The sequence below is a fragment of the Amblyomma americanum genome, chromosome 1, assembly GCF_052857255.1.
Source record: "Amblyomma americanum isolate KBUSLIRL-KWMA chromosome 1, ASM5285725v1, whole genome shotgun sequence".
NCBI lineage: Eukaryota > Metazoa > Arthropoda > Arachnida > Ixodida > Ixodidae > Amblyomma > Amblyomma americanum.
This window is the reverse complement of record NC_135497.1, coordinates 301,107,993-301,134,590: the sequence shown is the minus strand read 5'-3', so window position 1 is coordinate 301,134,590 and position 26,598 is coordinate 301,107,993. Positions and strand designations below refer to the sequence as shown.

General features: G+C 47.0%; 2 protein-coding genes across 2 annotated transcripts in view; one reads left to right on the top strand and one right to left on the bottom strand.

Moving 5' to 3' along the window:
• The window catches only part of LOC144115296 (uncharacterized), a 396,380-nt gene that overhangs the window by 86,815 nt on the left and 282,967 nt on the right, over positions 1-26,598 (bottom strand). The window lies entirely within an intron of this gene.
• Positions 10,652-26,598, top strand: part of LOC144119559 (sodium-coupled monocarboxylate transporter 1-like) — an 82,910-nt gene continuing 66,963 nt past the window's right edge. Inside the window, exons 1-2 of the mRNA XM_077652143.1 lie at positions 10,652-10,726; positions 13,250-13,338. Coding sequence (XP_077508269.1) covers positions 10,652-10,726; positions 13,250-13,338 — 164 coding nt within the window. The remainder of the gene's footprint in view (positions 10,727-13,249; positions 13,339-26,598) is intronic.

Here is a 26,598-nt window from a genome sequence, read left to right as displayed (position 1 = left end):
TTCCTCTGCACAATAAAGTCTTTCTCTCTCTCACTCTCATGCCGTTCATTGCGTTTAAAATTTTGTGTCTGCACCCCTTTAAGGACTATAGACACCAAATTTTTTCTTGCGTGTTTTCTTCTTTCAAACGATATCGTAGACATTCGTATACATGAAGCACCCTGTGGTATTTGTGTACGACCGCTAAATAGTTTATAATTGAATTTCTTCTTCACGCTGTTTCGGTTTCGTCGACCGAAGGACGACTGTGACGTCAAGTTGATGTTTTCGCCACGTGATCAATTGGAAAAACTTGTAAGGGCCAGTGCGGGTGGCGCCATCAGGGGACACACAGGGACTGCTGACAACACTGAAGGGAGAGGGGATGCGTGGTTGGCTATGGCGGGAATGTGCGTGAGGTGTGCGCGGGCAGCGCGGGAGTGATCCGAGTGGTGTGGTCGAAGTGGGCTCAAGTGTGAGCTCGGTGCGCGTTGCATTAGGTGCGCGAACTGCGGATGACTATTGGGGGACTCCGGCACGCGGGACTCTGTGAGCGTGTGTAATAAATCATCCCTTGACAAACTTTAATATAATCACTGACCGGCTTGTCATTCCATGTTTTGGAAGATGCTGGATTAAATGTCGTAGTCAATTGAATATACATATCAGCGATTATATTACAGTTTTTCTAGTAGATCACGCGAACAAACCGTCAACTTGACGTCACAGTCGTCATTCAGTCAATGAAACCGAAACAGCACGAGAGAAGAAATTCAATCAAATTATTTAGCGCTTGTTGGAAAATACCACACGGTAATTCATGTATTCTAATGTCTAACGCATCGTTTGACAGAAGAAAACATGCAATAAAATTACACTAGCTGCCCACTGAAAGAGAAGACACTTTCGCAAGGCAGCAAAGCTACCTAAGGAACAAGATGGTAGGTTCCAAAATTATTTACCTGGATGAGATATGTGCAACGGCAGCAAGCGCAGTGTTGGTGTAAGGACAGAACAGCGAGCGTGTGCTGCTTGTGCCAAGATCAGGACAACCATGGCCTGGAGCAGGCTGCCAGGGAAGGGCCACCGCATCATTGTGATGCACATCAGCAGTGAGAAAGGCCCATCAACGGCTCCCTGTATGTTTCCTGCAGAAAAACGGAAAGGGTGAAGACTGCTATGAAGATACGGGTGGCAACCATTTTGAGATGTTTGCACTCATGTGCTCCAGAGGCAGACAAGAGAAACATCGTAGCGAAACACAAGCAGTTGTGCCATTCACATCTGGACGAAGCAATGCCGACAACAGTTTTACACAAAGAAGCAGTTCAGCAGTAGCTGACAGAGAGAACACTAATGGAACGCTATGATGCCAACAATGTGGCTCCCATAAATCATGAAGCTGCCCAAACTGTGTGTTGTCAAATACCATGTAGGTGTCGCTGTGGCGAGGGCTGGCAACGTCAAGCTCTGGCTCCCACCTTAGCTTTAACCTATGGAGTTTCTCTGGGTACAAGTTAATAATGATACCAAGAATGAGCATAAAGATTTATGGCTTCCTTTGGTTGAAGCTTTGCTCATAAACAAGACACCAACGGTTTCAGCAGAAAAGTGGAGCAATTGTGCACACCACGCCATGAATAATGATGAAAAATTCAGAGCAAACTCTGCCAGCGGCCCTCATATTCATTAACACATACGAGTTTCACAAAACATAACTATGTAGCACATCGGCTCTGGGATTCATCACAATAGTAAACCAGCGCTAACATCTCTTGCACTGCAAATTAAGACTTTACATCACCAAGTTATCAGGCTTCCAAACTTTGGAAGTGGTATCCCAGGTTTAACATCCTGAAGCAACACATGGGCTATGAAGAACACCACAGTGGACGGCTCCGGATTAATTTAGACCGTATGGGGTTCTTCAACGTGCATTGACGTCGCACAGCACACCATTGTTTTTATGTTTTGCCACCGTCGAAATACTGCCACTGCAGCAGGATCGGGCTCAAACCCGCGACCCTGAGATCAGCAGCCGAACGCCAAAGCCACTAAATCATATGGCGGGTGCTTCCAAATTTTCATCTAGCTGCTTTTTCTATGGACTGCTTTCCTGTCTCACTAAAGAATACAATACTTGCTTTAACTATTCGCTTAATAATTCTTTAGGCATGCTGTTTTGTCTTCGCTGAGAATGAATAAACAACTGAGGCTCCTCAACCTTCACGCTGTCAGCAGGCAAAGGACACCTGCAGCTGCATTCCTTTAATACAAGCACATGCATCAGTTTTTGTGCTTATACGCAGGTTGGAGTGGAACGTCAATTCTTATAAATGTCCGACATGAGTATGACGACATCCATACAGACACAAGGCAGCAACGGGAAACTGCAATACGGGCACTGCCTTTGATTAAAACAACTTACTTGTGTGGTGCATTCTTTTCAGCCATCTCCTGCTTCTCGATACAGCTAACTCATTGTTAGAAGCATACAGTAGCAGTGAGCCACTCACAACTTGCCTCCGCGTCCCCCGGCTCTGCTTCTTGCATCGACCCTTTTTCCTTTAAAAGCGCTTACATCGAAAGGTGGGCGACCTGTCACATTTGCAAACAGCGCGCCTGTTTTGCACCTTGCTAGCCATGACGAAGCAAGTACGCATCGAAATGTTCACTGAATGTGGGGGAAGATAGAAATACAAGAAACGCATTTAACGCTCTAGCGCACAAATTCAATACGACGCAAATTTTTATTTTTCTCGTCGAGCAGCCACGATCTACCGCTGACGCTGATACTGTAGAAGCTTGGGCAAGTTGGTGTCACATGGTTTTTTCAGCAGCGCGGGGGACAAAGGACGTGACAAGTGCACAGACACGGCGCTGAACTTACATCCGGTTTATTGAGGTGATTTTCACTACTTAAGTACAGTGGCAACCAATCTCAAATGAAAAGACAGATACACAAAACAGATTGACGAAAATGACAATTCCTGAGCACAGGTCTACAGTGGCACAAGACCAGCTGCGCACGTTTTTCTATTCTCATCAAGGAAACGTAGTTCTTTATCAGACAGAGCTAATGAGGCAACGCTTACGCATTCATCTTTGAATTTATGGATTTCATGAGCTTCAATGATTTCACGAGTGATTTTTGTTCTATTATCTGACAGCACTCGACACTGAGTGAAAACAGGATAACACGGTGGTTTTTTGTTCTTTTTTCTTTCCTCTGTGCAGTCTCTGCAATGAATGCCAAGGTGACGGGAAGCGGTGCCGCTCACGTTGTTGTTGTGTTCCCGCAGCCGGTCGTTGAGGCAACGACCAGTTTGCCCCGTGTAGTGCTTGTCACACGTAAGCAGAAACCTGTACACAACATTGCTACTACATGGTACAAAACCTTTTCGGTGTTTCTTATCGCAGCCAACCGTCCTTTCATTGCTGCTGTTTACAATATGGCAGAGTTTGGAGAGCTTATCGGGCGCGGAAAAAACAACGTTTACATCGGCACGCGCTCCCACCCTTTTCAGATTATGTGAAATGCGGTGTAGATAAGGAATAACCACATACTTTCTTTTTTCTTCCTTGGGCCTTTCAGTGGAATCTCTGCGGCCTGAATTAATGATTTCTCTTAGCAGGCTCTCTGATATTGCAATCAGAAGGTCGGAAGGGTATCCTGCTGCTTGTAAGCGTACCACCTGATTTTGATAGCTGTCTTGCATCGCATGATGGCATGATTTTTCTAGGGCATTTCTTAAACACAACTTTGCGATTCCGCGCTTTACAAGCTTAGAATGTGCAGAAGCGAAAGGCGTGAGGGGCTTCTGGCATCGTGGCTCGTAACGCCAGCACACATGGCTATTCTTGAGGAACATGGCAAGATCTAAAAAACGTAACTTTCCTTCAGAAGGCGTTTCATGCGTCAAAACAAGAGGGTCAAGACAGGTGTGAAAAATTGATAAAACTTTCGAGACCGGGGCCCCTGTGTCAGTAACTGCACATGTCATCAAAACTAAAAAATCATCTACAAACCTAAAAACACGAGCCACGCTTTCGTCGAGTTGACTATCAAGGAGCTTGTCATGGTGCGCGAGATAAATGTCGCCCAGTATCGGAGCTATGCATGAAACAATGCAGACGCCATTGCTCTGGAGGTAAACAGATTCATTCCAGGTGGAAAATGTCGAGTTAAAGCAAAAAGTAAGGAGTTCCAAGAAGTTGCTATTGCTGATGCCTGCAGAACTCTGGAAAGCTACCACACCAAAGGAATCAATGCATTCTTCAACGCTTGCCAGCAGTTTCTTTTGCGGAAGGGAATAATATAAATCTTTTATATCGATAGAGCAGGCCGAAAAGCCTTTCGCTGGGTTTTGTTGCAAGAAAGCGATTACTTGGTTAGAACTCTTCACCTGAAAAGGGTCGTCAATGGTTAAGAGGTTCAGCTTGTCTTGCAAAAAATAACGCGACAGACTTTTGCCATGTGCCATCCTCGGAGACTATTGCTCGAAGTGGGCAGTCCAGCTTGTGAGTTTTGGCTGTGAAGAATATCTTTAAGCAGGACCCCTTGCTTTTCTCTATACACTTGGCTAGGGATTCCAAATTCATTTGTGCACACATTTTCCGTGATCGGGCTTTCACTTTACTTAGAGTGACATCGCTTCTCTGCCGGAAAGTCGAACTGATAGCATTTTCTGCTTTCGATAAGTAGAGCGCTTTTGGCATCACAGCAAAACCTCCCTCTTTGCCAGCCTGTAATAGGGTCAGCGAGTTGTTCTTTAAAAACGAAACGATGAATTTGATTGGAATTCTACACCTGGTAGGTCTACACTTTGCCAAAATGTACACTCCATCTGAAACACATCGGTCCACTTCAGGAGCCACTGCTAGGCTGGAAACTTGTCTCACCATCGCAAGAAGTTCCGATGCCGATTGCCTGGGTTCCACGGCGAACTTTGGTCCTCGTCTAAGGACGCCTTGTACTTGTTCCGGCAAGGACACTTCACCATAGGTGTGGACCGGACTGTGCATCTTCTTAGTGATGGCTCGAAGCTGCGGCAGCGCGCACTGCCATAAGAATTCCGTAGTCCTGTCTGCCGTCTGAGGTCCACCGCCGCCATTCAAGTGCACCATGAGCTGAAGATGTGCCGCTGTGTGCTCTCAGGAAGAGCCATTCTCTGTAGAGGCAAAATCACTCGTGAAATCATTGAAGCTCATGAAATCCATAAATTCAAAGATGAATGCGTAAGCGTTGCCTCAATAGCTCTGCCTGATAAAGTACTACGTTTCCTTGATGAGAATAGAAAAACGTGCACAGCTGGTCTTGTGCCACTGTAGACCTGTGCTCAGGAATTGTCATTTTCGTCAATCTGTTTTGTGTATCTGTCTTTTCATTTGAGATTGGTTGCCACTGTATTTAAGTAGTGAAAATCACCTCAATAAATATGTTGTAAGTTCAGCGCCGTGTCTGTGCACTTGTCACGTCCTTTGTCCCCTGCGCTGCTGAAAAAACCGCTGACGAGCGAAGGCACGGAGGGGACACAAGGACATGTTCCTGGAAAATTTTAAAAGTTTTCGAGCAGCCAGCTACGCAGAAGTACCACCCTTTACGTCACTGAAGACTTACATTTAAATATATTCGCGACTAATCAATACTCCACACTATGTAATATCAAAACACAAGCTTATCACAACAGCGCGCTGAAACGGACAGGGAGAGCAGCAGACACGAACCGCTCACGCTTCGCGGCCTGGCCAACAGGCGGCGCAGCCAATGCAATGAGCATGGGCTATAGTTTTCATGCGTCTGTGTCAAAGTAGGTGCTATGTAAAATGAGTTTGATCTTTCATCATAGATACCAGCACGGTGACAATCTTCCTTGTTGAACATGTCTGCTGTACACCTAAGGGACTTGACTAAGAAGCAAACAAGTGGAGTTTTTTTTCTCGTAATGCAATGAGAAACAATCTTTAATTGCTACAGTTCTGGCAAGATAGAGACTTGGGACATACTGTGAATAAAACATGTGCATTTGTCAGCAAAATGCTTGGTGTTAGTGCATGGACAGCGTTTAATGGAAAGAAGGAGAGGCAAGAGTAAGCAGGTGGAAGTGGTCGACACCCAGCACAGAATGGCCAGGAAGTGGAGATTAGCGGCGTAGCACCCTGTATGACAACTTCCCAAAGCTGGCATTGAGGTCATGGATGCACAACATTTCCCAGCACTATGTTAGATGGTAACTGCATGGCATATGCTTTAAAGGGGTCCAGACACAAAGTTTTTCGGTGTCAGTTTATTTGCCTTCAAAGAGGCCTACGGGCCTAGCAATCATGAAAATAAGAGCAAAGCACCAGTGCACAGTGTGAATAATTAATTACAAGCCATTTTGTACACAAAGCCTTTGGTCTCAGTCAGCGCCAACGCTGAAGTGAACAACACCTGAGTTCAGCGACGTCACAAAAATTAAGGCAAGTGCACCATGACATCACTCGATGTGGGTGGAAATAGTTTCGTTTATGGGGGTTAAACGTCCGAAAGCGACTCAGGCTATGAGGGACGTTGTAGTGAAGGGCTCCGCAAAATTTCCACCACCTGGGGTTCTTTAATGTGCACTGACGTCGAATGGTACACGGGCCTCTAGAATTTCACCTCCATCGAAATTCGACCACCGCGACCGGGATCGAACTCGCGTCTTTCAGGTCAGCAGTGAAGCGCCATAACCACTGAGCCGCGGAGGCAGCCCAATGTAGGTGGAAATGGCGAGAGGCTCATCGGACAGCATTAAAAACAGCAATAACTTATGTTCCCCTCAAAGAATGTGCCAGACACTTGCAAGATGGCAACTTCTTACGCCCATGAAAGTAATCGTACGGTAACTAACCCCTCTCTCCTCTCCCACTACCGACCCATACCACCTTCCTGCCCTGTGTGCAATGCTCAAAAGGCAAACCTGACTGATATCTTCGGGATCTGTCCGGCTTCCCCTCCACCCAGCAGGCCGGAGCCACTCCAAACATGGGAGGACTGGGAGACCTCACTACGCTCCACAGATCAGGCACGACAGAAGATCGTCGCCACCTGTGCGGCCAGCGTCATGGACCTTTTAGCCTGAACGTTTGAGTGCGGTGTGGTCGTGCGGGGACCCAGGGGTCCTGGGAGGCCCGAATTCCTCTGCACAAAAAAGTCTTTCTCTCTCTCACTCTCATGCCGTTCATTGCGTTTAAAATTTTGTGTCTGCACCCCTTTAAGGACTATAGACACCAAATTTTTTCTTGCGTGTTTTCTTCTTTCAAACGATATCGTAGACATTCGTATACATGAAGCACCCTGTGGTATTTGTGTACGACCGCTAAATAGTTTATAATTGAATTTCTTCTTCACGCTGTTTCGGTTTCGTCGACCGAAGGACGACTGTGACGTCAAGTTGATGTTTTCGCCACGTGATCAATTGGAAAAACTTGTAAGGGCCAGTGCGGGTGGCGCCATCAGGGGACACACAGGGACGGCTGACAACACTGGAGGGAGAGGGGATGCGTGGTTGGCTATGGCGGGAATGTGCGTGAGGTGTGCGCGGGCAGCGCGGGAGTGATCCGAGTGGTGTGGTCGAAGTGGGCTCAAGTGTGAGCTCGGTGCGCGTTGCATTAGGTGCGCGAACTGCGGATGACTATTGGGGGACTCCGGCACGCGGGACTCTGTGAGCGTGTGTAATAAATCATCCCTTGACAAACTTTAATATAATCACTGACCGGCTTGTCATTCCATGTTTTGGAAGATGCTGGATTAAATGTCGTAGTCAATTGAATATACATATCAGCGATTATATTACAGTTTTTCTAGTAGATCACGCGAACAAACCGTCAACTTGACGTCACAGTCGTCATTCAGTCAATGAAACCGAAACAGCACGAGAGAAGAAATTCAATCAAATTATTTAGCGCTTGTAGGAAAATACCACACGGTAATTCATGTATTCTAATGTCTAACGCATCGTTTGACAGAAGAAGACATGCAATAAAATTACACTAGCTGCCCACTGAAAGAGAAGACACTTTCGCAAGGCAGCAAAGCTACCTAAGGAACAAGATGGTAGGTTCCAAAATTATTTACCTGGATGAGATATGTGCAACGGCAGCAAGCGCAGTGTTGGTGTAAGGACAGAACAGCGAGCGTGTGCTGCTTGTGCTAAGATCAGGACAACCATGGCCTGGAGCAGGCTGCCAGGGAAGGGCCACCGCATCATTGTGATGCACATCAGCAGTGAGAAAGGCCCATCAACGGCTCCCTGTATGTTTCCTGCAGAAAAACGGAAAGGGTGAAGACTGCTATGAAGATACGGGTGGCAATCATTTTGAGATGTTTGCACTCATGTGCTCCAGAGGCAGACAAGAGAAACATCGTAGCGAAACACAAGCAGTTGTGCCATTCACATCTGGACGAAGCAATGCCGACAACAGTTTTACACAAAGAAGCAGTTCAGCAGTAGCTGACAGAGAGAACACTAATGGAACGCTATGATGCCAACAATGTGGCTCCCATAAATCATGAAGCTGCCCAAACTGTGTGTTGTCAAATACCATGTAGGTGTCGCTGTGGCGAGGGCTGGCAACGTCAAGCTCTGGCTCCCACCTTAGCTTTAACCTATGGAGTTTCTCTGGGTACAAGTTAATAATGATACCAAGAATGAGCATAAAAATTTATGGCTTCCTTTGGTTGAAGCTTTGCTCATAAACAAGACACCAACGGTTTCAGCAGAAAAGTGGAGCAATTGTGCACACCACGCCATGAATAATGATGAAAAATTCAGAGCAAACTCTGCCAGCGGCCCTCATATTCATTAACACATACGAGTTTCACAAAACATAACTATGTAGCACATCGGCTCTGGGATGCATCACAATAGTAAACCAGCGCTAACATCTCTTGCACTGCAAATTAAGACTTTACATCACCAAGTTATCAGGCTTCCAAACTTTGGAAGTGGTATCCCAGGTTTAACATCCTGAAGCAACACATGGGCTATGAAGAACACCACAGTGGACGGCTCCGGATTAATTTAGACCGCATGGGGTTCTTCAACGTGCATTGACGTCGCACAGCACACCATTGTTTTTATGTTTTGCCACCGTCGAAATACTGCCACTGCAGCAGGATCGGGCTCAAACCCGCGACCCTGAGATCAGCAGCCGAACGCCAAAGCCACTAAATCATATGGCGGGTGCTTCCAAATTTTCAGCTAGCTGCTTTTTCTATGGACTGCTTTCCTGTCTCACTAAAGAATACAATACTTGCTTTAACTATTCGCTTAATAATTCTTTAGGCATGCTGTTTTGTCTTCGCTGAGAACGAATAAACAACTGAGGCTCCTCAACCTTCACGCTGTCAGCAGGCAAAGGACACCTGCAGCTGCATTCCTTTAATACAAGCACATGCATCAGTTTTTGTGCTTATACGCAGGTTGGAGTGGAACGTCAATTCTTATAAATGTCCGACATGAGTATGACGACATCCATACAGACACAAGGCAGCAACGGGAAACTGCAATACGGGCACTGCCTTTGATAAAAACAACTTACTTGTGTGGTGCATTCTTTTCAGCCATCTCCTGCTTCTCGATACAGCTAACTCATTGTTAGAAGCATACAGTAGCAGTGAGCCACTCACAACTTGCCTCCGCGTCCCCCGGCTCTGCTTCTTGCATCGACCCTTTTTCCTTTAAAAGCGCTTACATCGAAAGGTGGGCTCCTGCAGGTATGGCACAGGAGAGACGGGGGGAAAGGCTCGCATCTCTGGCCCGGGACTTCGTAGCACCTTGCTGTACGTCAAACGGAGGGCGCCGGGTGTGGAGCTGGGGGTGGCTGCACAACTCGTCGGATTTATTCGCGGACCACGTCCGTTACGGCAGCGACGCTGACCTGTGGAGCTGCAAAGCGAAGTTTCGCCAGTTCCTCGCGCACAAGGCTTCTTACAAGCTCCCGAAGATCCTCGGCGGGCAGCGACGTAGGCGTGCACTGGGAAGCGGCTGCTACAGTAGCCTGACGTCCGTAGTGGGCGCCTCGTTCCTGCAGAGAGCGCTCGATACCCATTGCCTCCTTGGTGAAGTCAGACACTGTTCGTGGCGGGTCACGGACCATTCCGGCAAATAGCTGCTCTTTTACGCCACGCATTAAGTGGCATACCTTCTGGGCTTCGGGCATAGCAGATAGTCACAATTGTATGCGCCGACGGGGTCGCATGCTGTGGCGGCTTCATACGGCGCTTCGTAGAAGCCACTGCGAAAAAAAAAAATGCAGCGCAAGCAGACGACAAGCAGACGACACGGGTGTTTGGTTCAGCGGGCACGCCGTGACGTTGTATTTCAGTGTGTTTCTTTCCAGGCCGTCAGGCGCCGCCAGCATTGATAGTGGCTCCGCGGACTTGTGACCTTTTCTGGTCGCTGCAGACAGCGGAGTTTCCACTTCTATATAGAGTTCCTTCGTGGCCCGGAGCAAGAAGCCATTTTTTTGTTCAATTTAGCGCTTGGTACAGTATTGATGAAAATATGTGCTGTTAGCGAACCAGAACACGTCCATTGGCGTCGGCAGCACGCTTGCCACTCTTTGTCTAGAAATACTCTTGGCGTACAGTGTGGCGTACAGAGGGTGCGCCCTTGGAGCCATCTTCCTGCTGGTGGTGGGAGTCATGGCGATGTCCATCATCTACTGGTACAGGGACTGCGACCCACGTTTGGCCGGAGCCATCCCGAGGTACGACCAGGTGAGTAGTCTTATGACTTCTAGAATGCCGGAAATGACGTCAGTCACGCAGTTTAAATTCCGTTAGTTTAGCGCATGGTCACTCATTGCGTCTAGTATTTGAAGAACAAACTTGAATGTTAGCACCTGAATTATTGTGTAGTGACGGTAGTCAATACTGCACAATGGAATTTTACCAACGTTAAAAATTTCGAAAATATTATTACTTTTCAGGACCTTTTTCAATTTAAAGTGTGGAAAGTTTTAAAGGAGCACAATGCACAGATGAAAAATGCAGCGCTGATTGTGGACCAGCGAGCAAAAGCTGGCGGTCGCAAAAAAAAAATCTGATTTCAAAGCGCTCTAAGCATATAGCCTGAGGCACGTAGCATGTAGTAAGCGCCTCTTCTTAGAAGTGTTTTTCAGCGCAAAAACACATAAGGCTGGCGTACCCTTAAGGGTAATCATTTCCGAACAGGACACTTCGGAGAAATCTATCGCTGTGTTTCTGATGATGGATTTTTATGGCGCAAGGGCATCTGCGGCGAAAGACCGCCATGGCACAAGGTTGTTTCTTCTACTCAAGGTGCACCGAGGTGTGTTTCTAAAAGAAACACCAAATTTCTTGACGATAAATGACCCATTTCTAGTACGCAGTTCAGAAGTGTTAACTGCTGTGAAATCGCTTTCTGACAAGAGCCTTCTTGGTCTCTCCATCGCTGTGAAGGATCTTCATTACCCCTTGCCCCATCATAACCTGCTTACCGTAGTCGAAGATTCCATTCATCATTTCGGCGCTGTCATTTCAGAATGAATCCGGTTTGTCGATCAGCAATTTTTCGGAATTGTTGCACTTTATCTCCGCTCCACCTTCATAAATTGGCAAGGCGCTGCGCACATTCAGAAACAGGGAATATGCATTGGTTCCTGTTTGGCCCTTGTACTTAGTGACCTGCATGTGGCACACCTTGACAGGAGCCTCCAAAAGCGGCTTACCAGCCCACTTGTGGTGAGAGTCTTTCGTGCTGTTGAGGATTTCCTTTTTCTGGTTGAGCGTACGCCATCGTGCTTAGAGCACGTTGAATCCAGTATTTTAGCTAATGTACAAAAGTGTTTTTTCACCGCTGCTATTGACTAACGAAATGCCTACTGACAACGAGATCCGCTTGCGTCATATCCGTTTTAAATTCCTGGACAACCACTTGTGTTGGAGCTATTCACCTCGCGCTAACAAACTTCTACTGCCCTACACATCTGCACATTCGAAACTCGTAAAGCGAGGGATTATAATTTATGCTTGAAAAATGCCCAAGAAAAGCCATGCCCTCACCTCATCAGCCTGAGCTTTCACGGACAACCTGCAAGGTTTTATGAAGCAGGCTACCCAGCTGATATCTGTGTTTCTGTCGCTGCCGGCTTACTGAAGAAGAAGCGCCAGGAAGATCAACTACCGTCTTTGCCTTCAGAAAGAAAGACATAATTGCCGTCATTCCATACATTCATTACCTGTCCCACAATCTCAAGAAAATTGGGACGACAGCGAATGTTCGCGTGGTTTTTTTCAGCCTCTGAAAAACTAAGTGCGCTAGCCAAAAAAAAAAAAAATTTGCCCACGCAGATAAACGCCCCCAAAAGCTGCAGTGCACCATCACTCACAGGAAAAAATTCGTGAAATGTACTGAAGGCATTGTTTATGACATCCCATTTTCTTGGGGCAAGTGGTATGTCGGTCAATCTGGTCGTTGATTGAATGAGAGGCTTCGTGAACAGAAAAACAACTTGAGAACTATAACTGGTAGTAATCTGACTTTGCAGTTTAAGGAGTGTGGTCGTCTGCCATTTTTGGATAAGTGCTCGACCGCGGCCAGACACCGGGATCAGTTAACACGTGGAATTATTGAAGCAGCGCGTATCGCTTATTGGAAGATAACTGTGCCAGCAAGCCGTCTATCTCCCTGTTTAAAAGACAGCTGGCCTTCTCAAACAATCGCTGATTCGTACATGTCTGTAGTTCCTCGTTCTACTGATTTTCATTCTTTTTTTCCGGGCGCATGAGTCTGTTTGCTTTCACGGGTCACATTCGTCTTGGTCGCCTCAGGTTTCTGTCAGTCGGAAGTTAGCGCCTGTGTTGTGTGCGTCTTTCTTTGTCCCTTGTCCCGTTTTGCGCTACACTCCCATACCATGGATCACTGCTACCGACACGCCCAAGTAGCTACCCTTGTGAATTGAGCATCGCTGATTGTAAGGCTTCCGTGCGCATTGAGGTGCGCCCTTAAATTTCAGGCTGCGCGCCAAGGTCATCACTAAACCCAGCTATTTTAATCGCTATCGCAATATGGGGACATTTATTTGCCAGTGTGTACACAATGTCAATACTGGATGCTAACCTTGTGAAGATAAAAAAAATGTGCTCGCCGTAATCTCGTCTCACCTGGCTGAAGCATGCATGCAGCGATAGCAGCGTGTGAAAAAAAAAACGCGCTAAACGAGTGCTTCTGCAAGTACTTCTGCTGGCATGAGCCTCTTTTGTGGTGCGTTTCTCTAGATTGTGCCCTACTACATCAACGAGAATCTTTCTATATTGCCAGGAATGCGCGGTGTCTTCCTTGCTGGCGTCGTCGGCGCCTCCATGAGGTATGTGCTGCCATTGCTTTTCGAGTATATATAGTGAGCGTGGGCGTTTGGTGTGGGGTGTGAGGTTTAACATCCCGAAGCTGCAGTGGAGTTACGAAGGGACAGCCTGGTTCATGAGAAACGGGTATGTTTCGGAGGGCTCATGGTACTCATCCAGCGTCTATGCCGCATCACCACACAACGAACCTTACCGGCAGACGTGTATCAAAACGAAGCGACGTAGAGTGCAACAACTGCAGCTTCGGCGCTGCCCTTCATGGTCCCAATTAAGCCTTGTTGCGTTGGTATAAATTGCTGTTTTTCTTGAACTACACTTCGCGGGAAAAAAAGTTGCGCGAGAATTTTTCGCTAATATTCCCGCCATGTTATGCATCTGTGGGCACAGACCACTAGTATCATTGTAGAAAAAAGACTGCTTCCTTTGTTTTTTCGCGCTCGGCTTAGAGGAATAGATAACATGAGTTTATTTACTGATCACTTGTAAAAACCTAAAAATAAAAACAGATCAATGCGTTTCAACTGTAGTCGGATACAACTCAAGAACGAAGCGGCAGAGGCCCCTCAAGGAGGCCCTGCCGGCCAATGGCGTCGAGCGTTTGTCATGACGTAGCGGTTGATCCCTTAGCGTGACACCGCACATGAACGACAGGTGCCTCCGTGAAATGGGATCAATCGCGACGCATTACAATCGGGACGCCATTGACTGGAGGGCCTCCTTTGATGTGCAGCTGTACTGCGTATTTTTTAGGCGTCGCTTGGTCAAGTTCACCAGCAGCTCCGGACACTGGATTCCGGGTTGCTTTCACAGTAAATTGCAAGTTAAACTTCAGCTCAACTTTGGCGTATGTTTTCCACTACGTTCCGACGAGGGTTTCTACTTCGAAGTAGCCGCAGTGTTCCGAACAATCACAACGGCTAACGATGCACAAAGGGCGAAGGAAAACGAAAATACAGCGCCTATCCTGACGCTTCTCCACACTTTAATTCGTCCCTTGTAACGCATTCGAATCCACAAGGAAGTATTCCTCGTTCGATATACGAAGGGGAGGATCGTACAGTTCATAAAATACGCAAGGCACAATGAGAAACACTCTGACTGCGAGAGAGTTACAAACGTTGCAATGGCTCATGTGCCTTCCGCAAGAGGGAATTACATTCCAGTTCAGCTGTGACATGAATTACGCAGCTACATGCCATCCCCTACCTCGACGTATATTTACGCAGGAATTCTATTTTAAAAGACTGTCCCCGAATGCATTGCGGTCACCATCTGCTTCTCAGTTACCTGAAATGTCGCGCATGTGCAGGCCAGAGGTCGAGCCGCCGCGGTCACGATCAGCGTGCGTTAGGCACCGCCCCTGCGGGCAAAGGTAGTCGGCGAGCGCACTGAGGCGCTGAAAACAAGAACGCGAGTTCGGTCCCCAATTCCGCATACCGTGTTTGTCACGAAGGCGAGATGCAAATTTGCTTTACAGTATATATGAAGAATGGAGCCAGCGGCTCCATTCTCTATATATACTGTTTGTGTGAGCCCGAGAGGTTTGTTTCTGGGATTGTGGATACGTCAACTTGAAAGCCAAGAGAAACAAAAACTCTAGTTTGGCTGGATTACCTCTAAATGTGCTGCATGCGTTGTTAAACTAACCGTAACAAAGTTGCATGCTTCTGAAAAAACTAGTCTTGAGTTGCGGGCGTTTGAAAAGCTCCGTAAGCCCTGTAGCAAACGACGCATACACCTAGCGGGGTGTCGTCTATTTAGACAACTTACTGTATGTGACATGGCCTGACATCGCGCTCAGTGGGTGCCTACGGCTTACTGACGGCAACGTATGGAAGCTGAGGAAGGCTGAAGCCTGAAGTGCACCTTGGCAATCTTCGGACTCTGTATGCACGTGCCATAGCTCTGCATTTCAGGCGCGTGTATTTTCAGAAACAGTTCAGACGTCGTGCGCGCAGTGGCGTACGCCGTGTCTGAAGAGAAGCTTTCATGTGTTTCCGGAGGACGACAAGCAGACGAAGACACGGGGGATAAGTATAGGATGTTGCGCTACCCCTCAAGGGTGCCATCATGGCATCCGGTAAGAATGCTCGACCATCAAGAGGCTCACGAAATTGACGACGCTTAAACAAGCGCTGAAATATGTTCAGAGCTGCCCGCCCTTCCCCACCCACCGGCACTCTCCAGGCACCCTACTATCCCACTCGCCCCTCCTGAAGCACGACCCACACTACCCATCCACTTTTAACCTCTATAAAAATTCTGCCTTATGTGTGAAGCCTCGGCTTATCGAGTAAAAGCTTTCGTTCGAGTAATAGAATGAAAGTAATCACTGACGGTTAATCCAACTGCTTTCGCAGAATTGTCGTATGATATGCCTGCCTGATCATCCGTTGATTTTTTATTTTTATCACATGCTTCATAAGTACTTGAAAGCATGAGAGAAAAAAAAACAAAACAAAAGAAAAGGGCCTTTGACCAAACCGCTGCTTTGAAGCTCGGTGTTTCGACGTTCCATTCCAAATACGGATGGTGCGGTGATGCCCGATTGTGGCCCTTTTCTCCAAGAATATCACCCCAAAGGAAGCCGAGCACCAGGCCGGGGGAATGCTTGTACCCATTGTATCACCGGTGGGTACCCGGCGGCACTGGGGATTGAACCCCGCACCTCCCGCATGCGGGGCGGATGCTCTAACCACTAGGCCACCGCTGCGGTGCGGTCGCCACCTAATTACACACTAAAAGAATGTTCCACAAGTTACCGAATTTTAAATGTTGAACCATCCATAATTCGTCTGAATGCACCGCGGTATAGATGCAAAATGGCAGCGTAGCTTATCTAAAAACCAGTACAAGGTCCACGGCCTGTGTGTCAAAACATAATGGCAAAAGGGGGGGTGGCATCAGCGGCCCCTGGTTAATCGAGACCTAATTAATTTTGCCGGAAGTGACGTAAAATGTGGCGCGGGTTATGAAACGTTCTCCTATGTTTGCAGTGTTTGCAGTCCCACGTCACCCCTCTCGTAGACGGCTGCCTTTTGAGCACACGCCAGCCTTTTCCCTCTCCCAGTTGAACTAGCTTCTTCCAATCATATGACAGGGCGCAGCAGAAACCATTTTTTCAAATGAACGAACACAGTCCATTCTTAACTAACCCCTTTCGGAAGGGCGCCAACAGCGTCTAAATTTAACGAACCGCAACCAAGCTACGCAGAAAGAAAGCGTGCGAGAATAAAGCTGCAATGGTAGGATACACTTTAAAAAGCAGCAGACGATATCACTCGGCCACGGTCCCCTGCGTCATGTATGAGTCCACTGGCCACCACTGCGGTGCTGCACGCCATCTAATTAGGCACTAAAAGAATGTTCCACAAGTTACCGAATTTTAAATGTTCAACCACGCATAATTTGTGTGAATGAACCGCAACATGGGTGTAAAACTGCAGCGTAGCTTGCCTAAAAACCAGAACATGGGGAGCATCAGCGGCCCCTGGTTAATTGAGTCCTAATTAATTTTGCCGGAAGTGACGTAAAATGTGGCGCTGGTTATGAAATGTTCTCCTAAGTTTGCAGTGTTTGCAGTCCCACGTCACCCCTCTCGTAGACGGCTGCCTTTGAGCACACGGTAGCTTTTTCCCTCTCCCAGTTGAACTAGCTTCTCCCATGCATGTGACAGGGCGCAGCTGGAACCATTTTTCACATTAAACGAACGCAGTCCATCCTGAACTAACCGCAACCAAACATGCGACAATAAAGCTATAATATTAGGATACACTTTAAAGAAATCATTTGGTACCACTGGGCCACGGTCACCGGCGTCCTTTATTTGTCGGCTGGCTAGCAACAACAGTAAATAAAATCAGCTTTTTAGTCTTTGACTATATTAAACAAGCCAGGTGCCGAAATTCTAGAGCTTGCAATTTTTTCTTGTGATTGGATTCCCGTTTAAGTAACAGGAAAAGTTTAAAAAACTGAACAATTTTTGTCGTGGGGGATTTCTATGCGGCGGTCTTGACTGTGGGTGCAGCTCCACTGCGGACTTAAGTTGTAGCCGACTACTCACGACTTTCCGCACAGTAATTCGTGATTTCGTACTTACCAGTGCTTCAGCACATTCCTTTCATTTCCTTTTCGTTTGCGCAATCGTAGCTGACAGATATTAACACTCAGAAGCGAGATCCTTGCTTATGCTCCGCCTGGGATTGCGTAAATGCATTAATTAACACTTTCCTTCCAGATTTCCTCTGTACATTTTCCACCCCGTTCTCTCCTCTCTCCTTTTCCCAATTTGAGGAGGGGGTGATCAGGAGGACAGAGGTGTGTCTCACTCGGCCACTTTTCACAGTACCTCGCATTACACTTCACCTCTCTCTTTACCCCCATTCCGATCTGTAACGATGGCATCAGGGCGCATTCCGCCGTAAGGTGAAAACTGAATTATTTTCTGGTCTTAACGCAGTATCGATTGCGGTGAACATGTCCCCGACATGTTATTGTGGGTTTTGAATATATTGCAGATCTGATTGACAAAGCATGCTCAGTTGGACAGACTGATACACAGGCTGAATGTTTTTCATTCATTCATTCATTCATAACTACAGGCTGCTTAACTTTTGAATGCTTAGTGGTAGATGTATCATGCACATTTTTCAGAATATTTATTACTTATTTTTGGATACAGCGATCTTGATACAAGCAGCGTATTTACGGCCCTTGACGACGAAAAACCAGAACCGCAGTTTTTTAATTTCTTACTGTGACTCGCATATGCCACACGGCATGGTACCGATCCTTCAAGTGTGCGGAAGCCATGGATGCACAGCGAAGCACGATGCAGACCTACCGACCGACCGAGCGCAGCGCCTCGTCAGAAGTGCGCCTCAGCCGCGCCATTTAAGGGGCGCTAATCCGCGGCGGACGGCCGGCCGTCCCCATCGCGCGCCCGCCCAATGTGTCGCCGCCGCTCGCGATCGCTCATTGTGCGCTCGTTTGGATGCAGAGCCCGGCGGGGCTTTCCTGAGGCGCGATACACTTGGCGCGTTGTTTTTTGCGCGGCCTGCTCGCGCTCTCCTCGCGCGCTCCCGGAGTATGTTGCCGGCGGCCGCCTTGTACGCTACACACGTCGGCATGCATAAAATATCAGTTACGGCGTGTTACCCCCACCTTGGAAATAAGCACCGGGGCAATGTTTCTCTTTCCGGCCCGCGCGAGGCAGCCGAGTGCCTGTTTTGCTGCGCGCTTGGTGTATATATCACTGGCGCCTTGGATGATTGCTTTTAATATTAAACTCGACCGGGCCGCCGGAGAAACAAGCGCGCAGTCTCGGGAGGACGCCACCGCGCTCTCTCGCCTGGCGGATCTTTGTTCTCTGGCGGCGAGGTAGTACACGTGTACGTGGCGCCCGTGTCCCGGGAGAGCGGCGCCTCAGCCAACGTTGGCCCCAGGCTCCGGAGGACGGCACGCGCCAGTGTCCAATGCATGCGAGCGCGGCGCGTCTGTCAGAGGAGACCGCTGCATGGTTTGCGAGCTGCTCACTGCGGCTGTTTCGGCGAAGGAGCCCTAGACAGAAAGGCCGGAAGGGACATATCTGCAGCGGGCAGCTCCTGGTTGCAAGAGCAGCGATGCGAGCGCAAAAAGCGCGGAGACTGTCGGCGTATACTTTTAAACTTACTGCTGACATGACAGGCTGGTTGTTGTCAGTGTCAGGAGAATCGCTTTCTGTGCAGTTGGTGCTTCAAGCTTGGGCACCGACGACAACTGCATCCTGCCCTTTTCCTTAGTAAAAATCGGTTTTATGGCTCTTTCTAGGTATGTTAACGGTTGCCCGGCAGCAAAAGGGGGCGTTCATCGCGGAGAAAATTGTACTCAAAAAATTTCCCGCCACTCGATTCAAAGTCGTGTCGTCTTCACCGAGAAGAACTCCGCAGCACCGTTTGGAAGAGAATGACGGTGCAGCCTAGCTTCCGAGATGCGCGCGAAAAAACTCCGTCGGCGAACCTAAGTTTGCATGAGATATCAGCTGGTGAACGCGACACCCGTACTTAATTTTTTCAACTTACGTAGCAATAGTAAAAGGCCCGTTTTTAGTGATGAAAGTAGCGACGTTGTCACTAGGGTGACGCTTTCTATCGGCAAGGGCCAACTGCAATTTGTTCTCAGCGTCGCTTTAAAGCTCGCACCACAGTCTACATGACGCTACAGCGAGAAGGTACTAATTTCAAAATACATGCAATTGTGTATTACTGAGGGTGCTTGAGGGTGCTTGAGCTGTGTATTAGCGGAGTAGGGATACCAAATATTTCGTTGTTCGTTTGTTTTTCGAAAAAGGTGCATAAGGCATTGGTAAACATGTATCACAGTGTAATTTTTCTGCGCTCAGCAAATAATTTATCATTGCTTTCTTTTCTGAAGTTTCAGTTTCGATTTCGGCAGCCAGGCTGTGGTTTTGACGCCACAGCTAGGGTTCAGGTCATGTTAGGCATACCAAAACTTGGATGTCAAAGGGGCTTTCACTTTATTTTGCTCCAGCTCTATCACCAGCCTGCCTCAAGGTATGGAATCATATCATTGTAGCGAGCAGAGATGATAACCCATTTTTTTGTTTGCCTCACATGACCTCAACTTCAGTTGTGGTGCCAAAGCTACAGCACAGTTGTTGAAACCGAAACCGCGACTGATAAAAAAATCTAGCTTAAATTATATAAACGCTACAGGCGAATTCAACGTGCTGATCTATGTTTAATTGCCTTGCACACCATTTCAAAGCAACATCACATAATAAATTTTGGTGTCATTATAAAAAAACTAAATTTCTCCCGTTTCTTTTTTTGACCAATTTGCCCACATTCAGGACTCCTTATATTAGAGCCCATTAGAGTAAATATTCTTTTAGATGCAACCAGTTTCCTCGCTCGAAATGCTTCCAGTTTCTGTTACTTTTTAGGCAAAAAATTACCGGCAGATGCTCCAGCGTACAGCGCCTTTTTATCATCATCATCAGCCTTATTACACCCACTGCAGGTCAAAGGCCTCTCCCATGTCTCTCCAATTAACCTGTCTTTTGCCAGCTGCATCCACCCTTTGCCTGCAGACTTCTTAATCTCATCCGCCCACCTAACCTTCTGCCGTCCTCTGCTACGCTTACTTTCTCTTGGAACCCACTCCGTTACCCTTAAGGACCAGCGGTTGTCTTGCCTTCGCATTACATGCCCTGCCCAAGCCCATCTTGATTTCGACAAGGATGTCATTAACCCGCGTTTGTTCCCTCACCTACTCTGCCCGCTTCCGGTCTCTGAACGTTACACCTATTATTTTTCTTTCCATGGCTCGCTGCGTTGTCCATAACTTAAGCTGAACTCTTTTCGTTAGCCTCCACGTTTCTGCCCCGTAGGTGAGCATCGGTAAGATGCAGCTGTTGTACACCTTTCTCTTCAGGGAAATTGGTAAACTGCCGTTCATGATCTGAGAGAACCTGCCATATGCGCTCCACCCCATTCTTATCCTTCTAGTTATTGCCCTATCATGATCCGGATCAGCTATCGCTACCTACCCTAAGTAGACGTAAACCTGTACCACTTCCAGGCACTCACTGCCAATTGTGAACTGCTGTTCCCTTGCTAGACTGTTGAACATTACTTTGCTTTTCTGCATGTTAAATTTTAGACCCAGCATTCTGCTCTGCCTGTTGGCTCATTGATCGTGATTACGATTAGAAATGCAGCGATGGCGTAGAGGTAGAGCATCCGCCTCGCGTGCAAGAGGACCGGGGTTCGAATCCTGGTGCCGCGCAATTCTCCATCGGGTTTGCAAAAATACAAAAAAAAAATCCGCATGTCGATGGAATTGCGTAACCAGGCCTGGGGTGCGGCCTGATCTCGGTGACCAGAACCGACAACGCACTCCCTCACCAGAACAGGATTTGGCCACCCTGGTGTAGTACTTGGCCACAATCTTCTATGCACAAACCAATTAACGCCTTTTTATAAGCGATCAAAAGAGAAACCTAGAGATCGTTGTTATTTTGCGCTTAACTAAATTTCAAGAAAATATAAAAGGTGACCAACATATAGCCAGCCAGTTGTCTAGGATGGCCAAGTCATGGACTTAGAAAACAGGGTTTGCAACGACTGGTACCATTTTACTAGAACAATTTTTTTCACAAGATTATTTCAATTACACGAAGGCAGCCGATGAGTCGGTAACAAGCCCCTTGGCGTTCGCTCTTACGTTATTGCTTTTATTTACTTTTTCACATTAAAAAGACCCTGTTTGTCGCTTCTCTCAAGACAGGGCTCCATGACGTAAATAAATAATTTATATGCATATGTAGCACTAATGGCTTTAAACACCTCGTGGTAGTCGGCTCCAGGGGCACCGAAATCTCAGTGCATGAGAATTTTTAGAGTTTGCTTAGACTGGAAGGTCACAGCCATGAGCGGTATCGAACCAGCGACCTCATGCTTTGCAGCCTAACGTCATAAACAATGAGCTTTCCAGGCGGGTTACTTGAAAAAATAAAAAAAATGAAGTTTATACCAAGATCTTTGAAAGTTAATATCGTTAGCAAACGTTTCTTGTATTTTGTAGCTAGCTGGCTGCGATTTCTGTTAACCATTGACACAAATCATCTAGTGTGTAACCTACGAGCGTTTTTGTCACAGGATTAGAAGCTCCTCTGAGCCGCTGTTTGTAGACTGTGGCAGATTTCTGGTTGATTTCAATAAGAGCTCCTTTCTTGCCCTTTTTAATTAATCGCAGATGAATTCCTTGGAACGTTTTTCGCTCAGTGCATGAGTATATCAAGGCTCTTCTCTCTGACATCCAATGGCCTTCGGCTCGTGCGCGCGGTTAATTCTAGGTCGCGTATGCGAGCAGTGCAATATTTTCAGCTGCGGAAGATTTTACGTATGTGCTCAACGGATCTTAATCAAAGCAAGTACGACATGCAGTGACTCGGCCATGCTTACTCAGCAGAATTCGAGAGAGAGGGAGAGAAAGCAAATACATAGTTCTCCCGGTCGTTCACAACCGCTTATAAAAACTGATCTATCTACTTGGGTATCAATGCAATATTCAGTAGTGGTGCGTGAGTGCTGACATAGCCGTTGCTCACTCAAGCCTGGCTTGCACCGAAAGCTCGCCCGTACTGCCGTAAAAGTCCATACAAGCTCGAAGATTCCGCAATCCATGCAAGGAGACCAAGCTTGCTTCCCTTTTTGCTTCCGGAGAGGCAAAAAAAAAATGCCTTAGTTTTATTCGGTGTTCATAACAAGCATTTCTTGTGTATGTACTTATCTCTGTACTCAGATTATCACTACAAAAATTGATATCGAGCAAAGCACAAGTGTACAAATATTGTCCGTTTCCACTGGAACTAAGCGACTGCCGCTGACAAGAAATTTCTCTCGCGGCGCATGTATAAAGAAGACGGAGCAATAGTTCCGCATCCTCCAAATTTCAGAGTGATCGAGATCGAGTAGACAGCGAACGCGCAAAGCAAAGAAAAGAATGTCGCGCAAGCAGCACTCAAACATGGCCTCAATTGCCCGAAAAATGAGCGGCGGCAGGGCTTAATATCTTCGGCGGCAACCGGCCAAGGCTACAAAAGGAATTAAAAAAAAAAAAAACTAAAGAGAAGAGAAGCACGCTCGGCCATCACAAGGCCAAGCGGCTTGCAGCGTTTGTTTCTACATGCATCGTGGCAGTGCGCCGCGAGCCGAGCGCAGCGCATCGCTCAGCGAGACATGCGAACAACTGCGTTATGGAGAAAGGCTTTTCGCTAAATGGGCGGCAGCGTATCGAAACCATGATGCGGACTCGTGATGGATGCCGCCGCGTCTCCGTGTCGCGGAGCCCGTACGTTGAGGAGAATTCATTTCAGAGCGATGAGCTTCCCGAAGAGGCTCCCATCCTCGCGTTTGGCGGCGGGGGCGGCCGGCATCTCCCGAGCATCTCTCGCGGCTCCTTCATCCCCGAGCTTGGGAGCGGACCGGAGGGAAACTAGAAAGAAGAATTAGGACATCACCGCACCCTATCGGCGAGTAAAGAGCGGGGCCAGACAATGGACACTCGGAGCGGGGCATGCAGACGCCGCGGGGCGAGCAGCAAACGCTAGGCCGACGGTGGGAGACGGAGAGAATGAAAAAGACACAGAGAAAAGCCTTTATGATCCTATCTGGTTAGGCATGAATGCATGCCCATTTGCATCTGGCCCACCGCTTTGCACGGATTGTTGCACTTTAATCCTCCCTTTGTTTGACATTCGCTTTACGGCGCCTCTCCCCTTACGGCCGCGGAAACCCTGGGCGGAGCTGCTCGACGCAGGCACCGCTCTGGGCGGGCGAGGTGAGCGATCCTGGGGTGCAGACAAGTTTTTCAAAGCCCTGGGCAATTATGCTGAGTGTGCTGCGGGCTATCTCGGGCTGGCTCGATGGTCGACTCTCGGTCGTTTGCCGTGCCCGCCCGCGTGCCCGCAGTGGCGTGTACAAAGGACGGAGGTATAGCCGCACAATTTCCAAGCGCAGGATTATTCGCGCTACTCATACAGTGAGATCACTTTTGGTGAGAACGGCTGTTGACACCCAGAAATATACGAATAACGCTCCCCAATGCCTAGTTATTTCAATGAAAGCCAACAAGTTTCAGCTCTCTTCATAAGTGTGTCGTCACGAGACCCTCAATTCCCTATCCTTGTCCGCCACACACACACTACAAGCACGCTCGCTCGCTCGCTCACTCTCTCGCTCGCTCGCTCACTCACTCACTCACTCACTCACTAACTCACTCACTCACTCTCTTCCTTTCTTCTTTCACTCCTTCCTTTATCCATTCCCTTACGGCGCGGTTCCGGTTCCCGACGACATATGAGACAGAGACCGCGCCACTTCCTTCCCCAAAAACCAATTATTATTATTATTATTATTAAACGTTAGTGGCAGAACCTTACAAGTGGCCTCTGGGACTAGTCAGTTTTGAAGCGGAATTTAGAGGTGCTAGTCGCCATCCGCAAATCGTCACCGGAAGCTACTGGAGTCCTCAACTAAAGACCCCGCTTACAGTCCGCTCCAGTCTTACTTAATACAATAAAAGATTATTCCTCTCTCTCTCTCTCTCTCTCTCTCTCTCTCTCTCTCTCTCTCTCTCGAAACTAGTATATCTACCTGATGGCCCGATCGCAGCGCCACAGTGGTTCAAAAAAGAATGATCAAGTTTTTGTCTGCCAAGAGATTCGCTGTTTGCGATAACGTCCTGCTAATCTAAAAACACTTTTGCAATGTACTGCAACCCTCTCCCACATAAAACCAAATTATATTTCGATTTATGAGGTCATTAAAACCAGGCAACGCTGCACACATTACAAATCATAAGTTAGGCAACATTGATAATATAAGTGCCTCTAAAGGTAATTTTTCCGTATTTCAGTGCAATGCAAAAACAAGGAAGGAAAACAAAAATAGTCTTACCGTTTCTCACACACTTTTAATTTTGTTTAAAACCTTGCCACCTAGCAATTTTTAAGTCTGGCCACAATCAAAACAAACTATTTGTTGCAGCTTACAAATTTTAAAACGTATGGAATTTCAAAGTGTCCTATGTTTAAAATAAATTGTGTCTATGGCGGACGCCACTTACGGATCTCTTGCGCACTCGTGGAGACGCGTACGTTGGCCGCCACCCTTAGTGGCTCCCCGTAAACGGGGAAGATTTTTGCGCGCACGCTTTATTAAAATCATTTGATTCGTGACACGTTAGTGGCAACCCCTTACAAATGGCCTCTGGGACTAGTCAGTTTTGAAGCGGAATTCAGAGGTGCAAGTCGCCATCGGCAAAGCGTCACAGGAAGCTACTGGAGTCCTAAATACTCCGCTTGTAAGCGCGGTCTTTAGTCCAGTCTTATTTTCCAGTTTCATTTCACAAAATAGAAGATTATTCCCGGTCTCTCCTTCTCTCTCTCGCAACTACTATATCTACCTGATGGGCCCGGCAGCAGCGCCACAGTGGTTCAGAAATGAATAATCAAGTTTTTGTCTGCTAAGAGATTCGCCATTTGCGATAACACCCTCCTAAACTAAAAACACTTTTGCAATGAACTGCAAACCCGTCCCACATAAAAACCAATTTATATTTTGATTTATGAAGTCATTAAAATCAGGCAACGCTGTACACATTACATATCATAAGTTAAGCAGCATTGAAAATATAAGTGCTCTTAAACGTAATTTTGCATATTGCAGTGCAATGTAAAAACAAAGAAGCAAAACAATAATATTTTTATCGTTTCGCATACATTCTTAAATTTGTTTTAACTCTGGCCACCTAGCAATTTTAAAGCCTGGCCACAAGCAAAAGCAGCAGTTTGTGGCAGCTTATAAATTTTAAATCGTCTAGAATTTAAGTGTCCAATGTTTAAAATGGTGGCGTCAGCCGAAAACACCATTTATTTTAACCATACGAAATTTGAAACTCCAGATGTTTTAAAATTTATAAGCTGGAACAAATTACTTCGTTTGCTTGAGGCCAGACTTAAAAATTGCTAGGTGGCAAGATTTTAAAGAAATTTAAATGTGTGTGAGACACGGTAACACTATTTTTGTTTTGCTTCCTTGTTCTTGCATTGCACTGCAATATGCAAAAATTACCTTTGAACGCCCTTACAATTTCAATGTTGCCTAAATTTTGATTTGTAATGTGTACAGCGTTGCCTGGTTTTAATGACTTCATAAATAAAAATATGGTTGGTTGGTTTGTGGGGTTTAACGTCCCAAAGCAACTCAGGCTATGAGGGATGTAAATAAAAATATAATTTGGTTTTTAGGTTGGAGAGGTTTGCAGTCCAGTGCAAAAGTGTTTTTAGTTTAGGAAGGCGTTATCGCAAATATCGAATTTCTTGGCAGACAAAAGGCCTGATCCTTTTTTTTTGCACCAGTGTGGCACTGCAACCGCACCCATCAGCTAGATATTATAGTTGCAAGAGGGAGAGAGAGAGAGAGAGAGGGAATAATTTTATATTGTATCAAATAAGACTGGAGCGGACTGTGAGCGGGGTCTTTAGTTCGGGAGTCTAGTAGATTCCGGTGACGTTTTGGCGATGGCGACTAGCAGCTCTAAATTCCGTTTCAAAACTGACTAGTCCCAGAGGCCATTTTTAAGGTGCTGACACTAATAAATGTTTCACGGCTGCGTTTTTATGGACGCAAAACGCTAAGGCGATCGTGTGCTGTGCTATGTCAGGCAACGTTAAATATCCCCAGGTGGTCGAAATT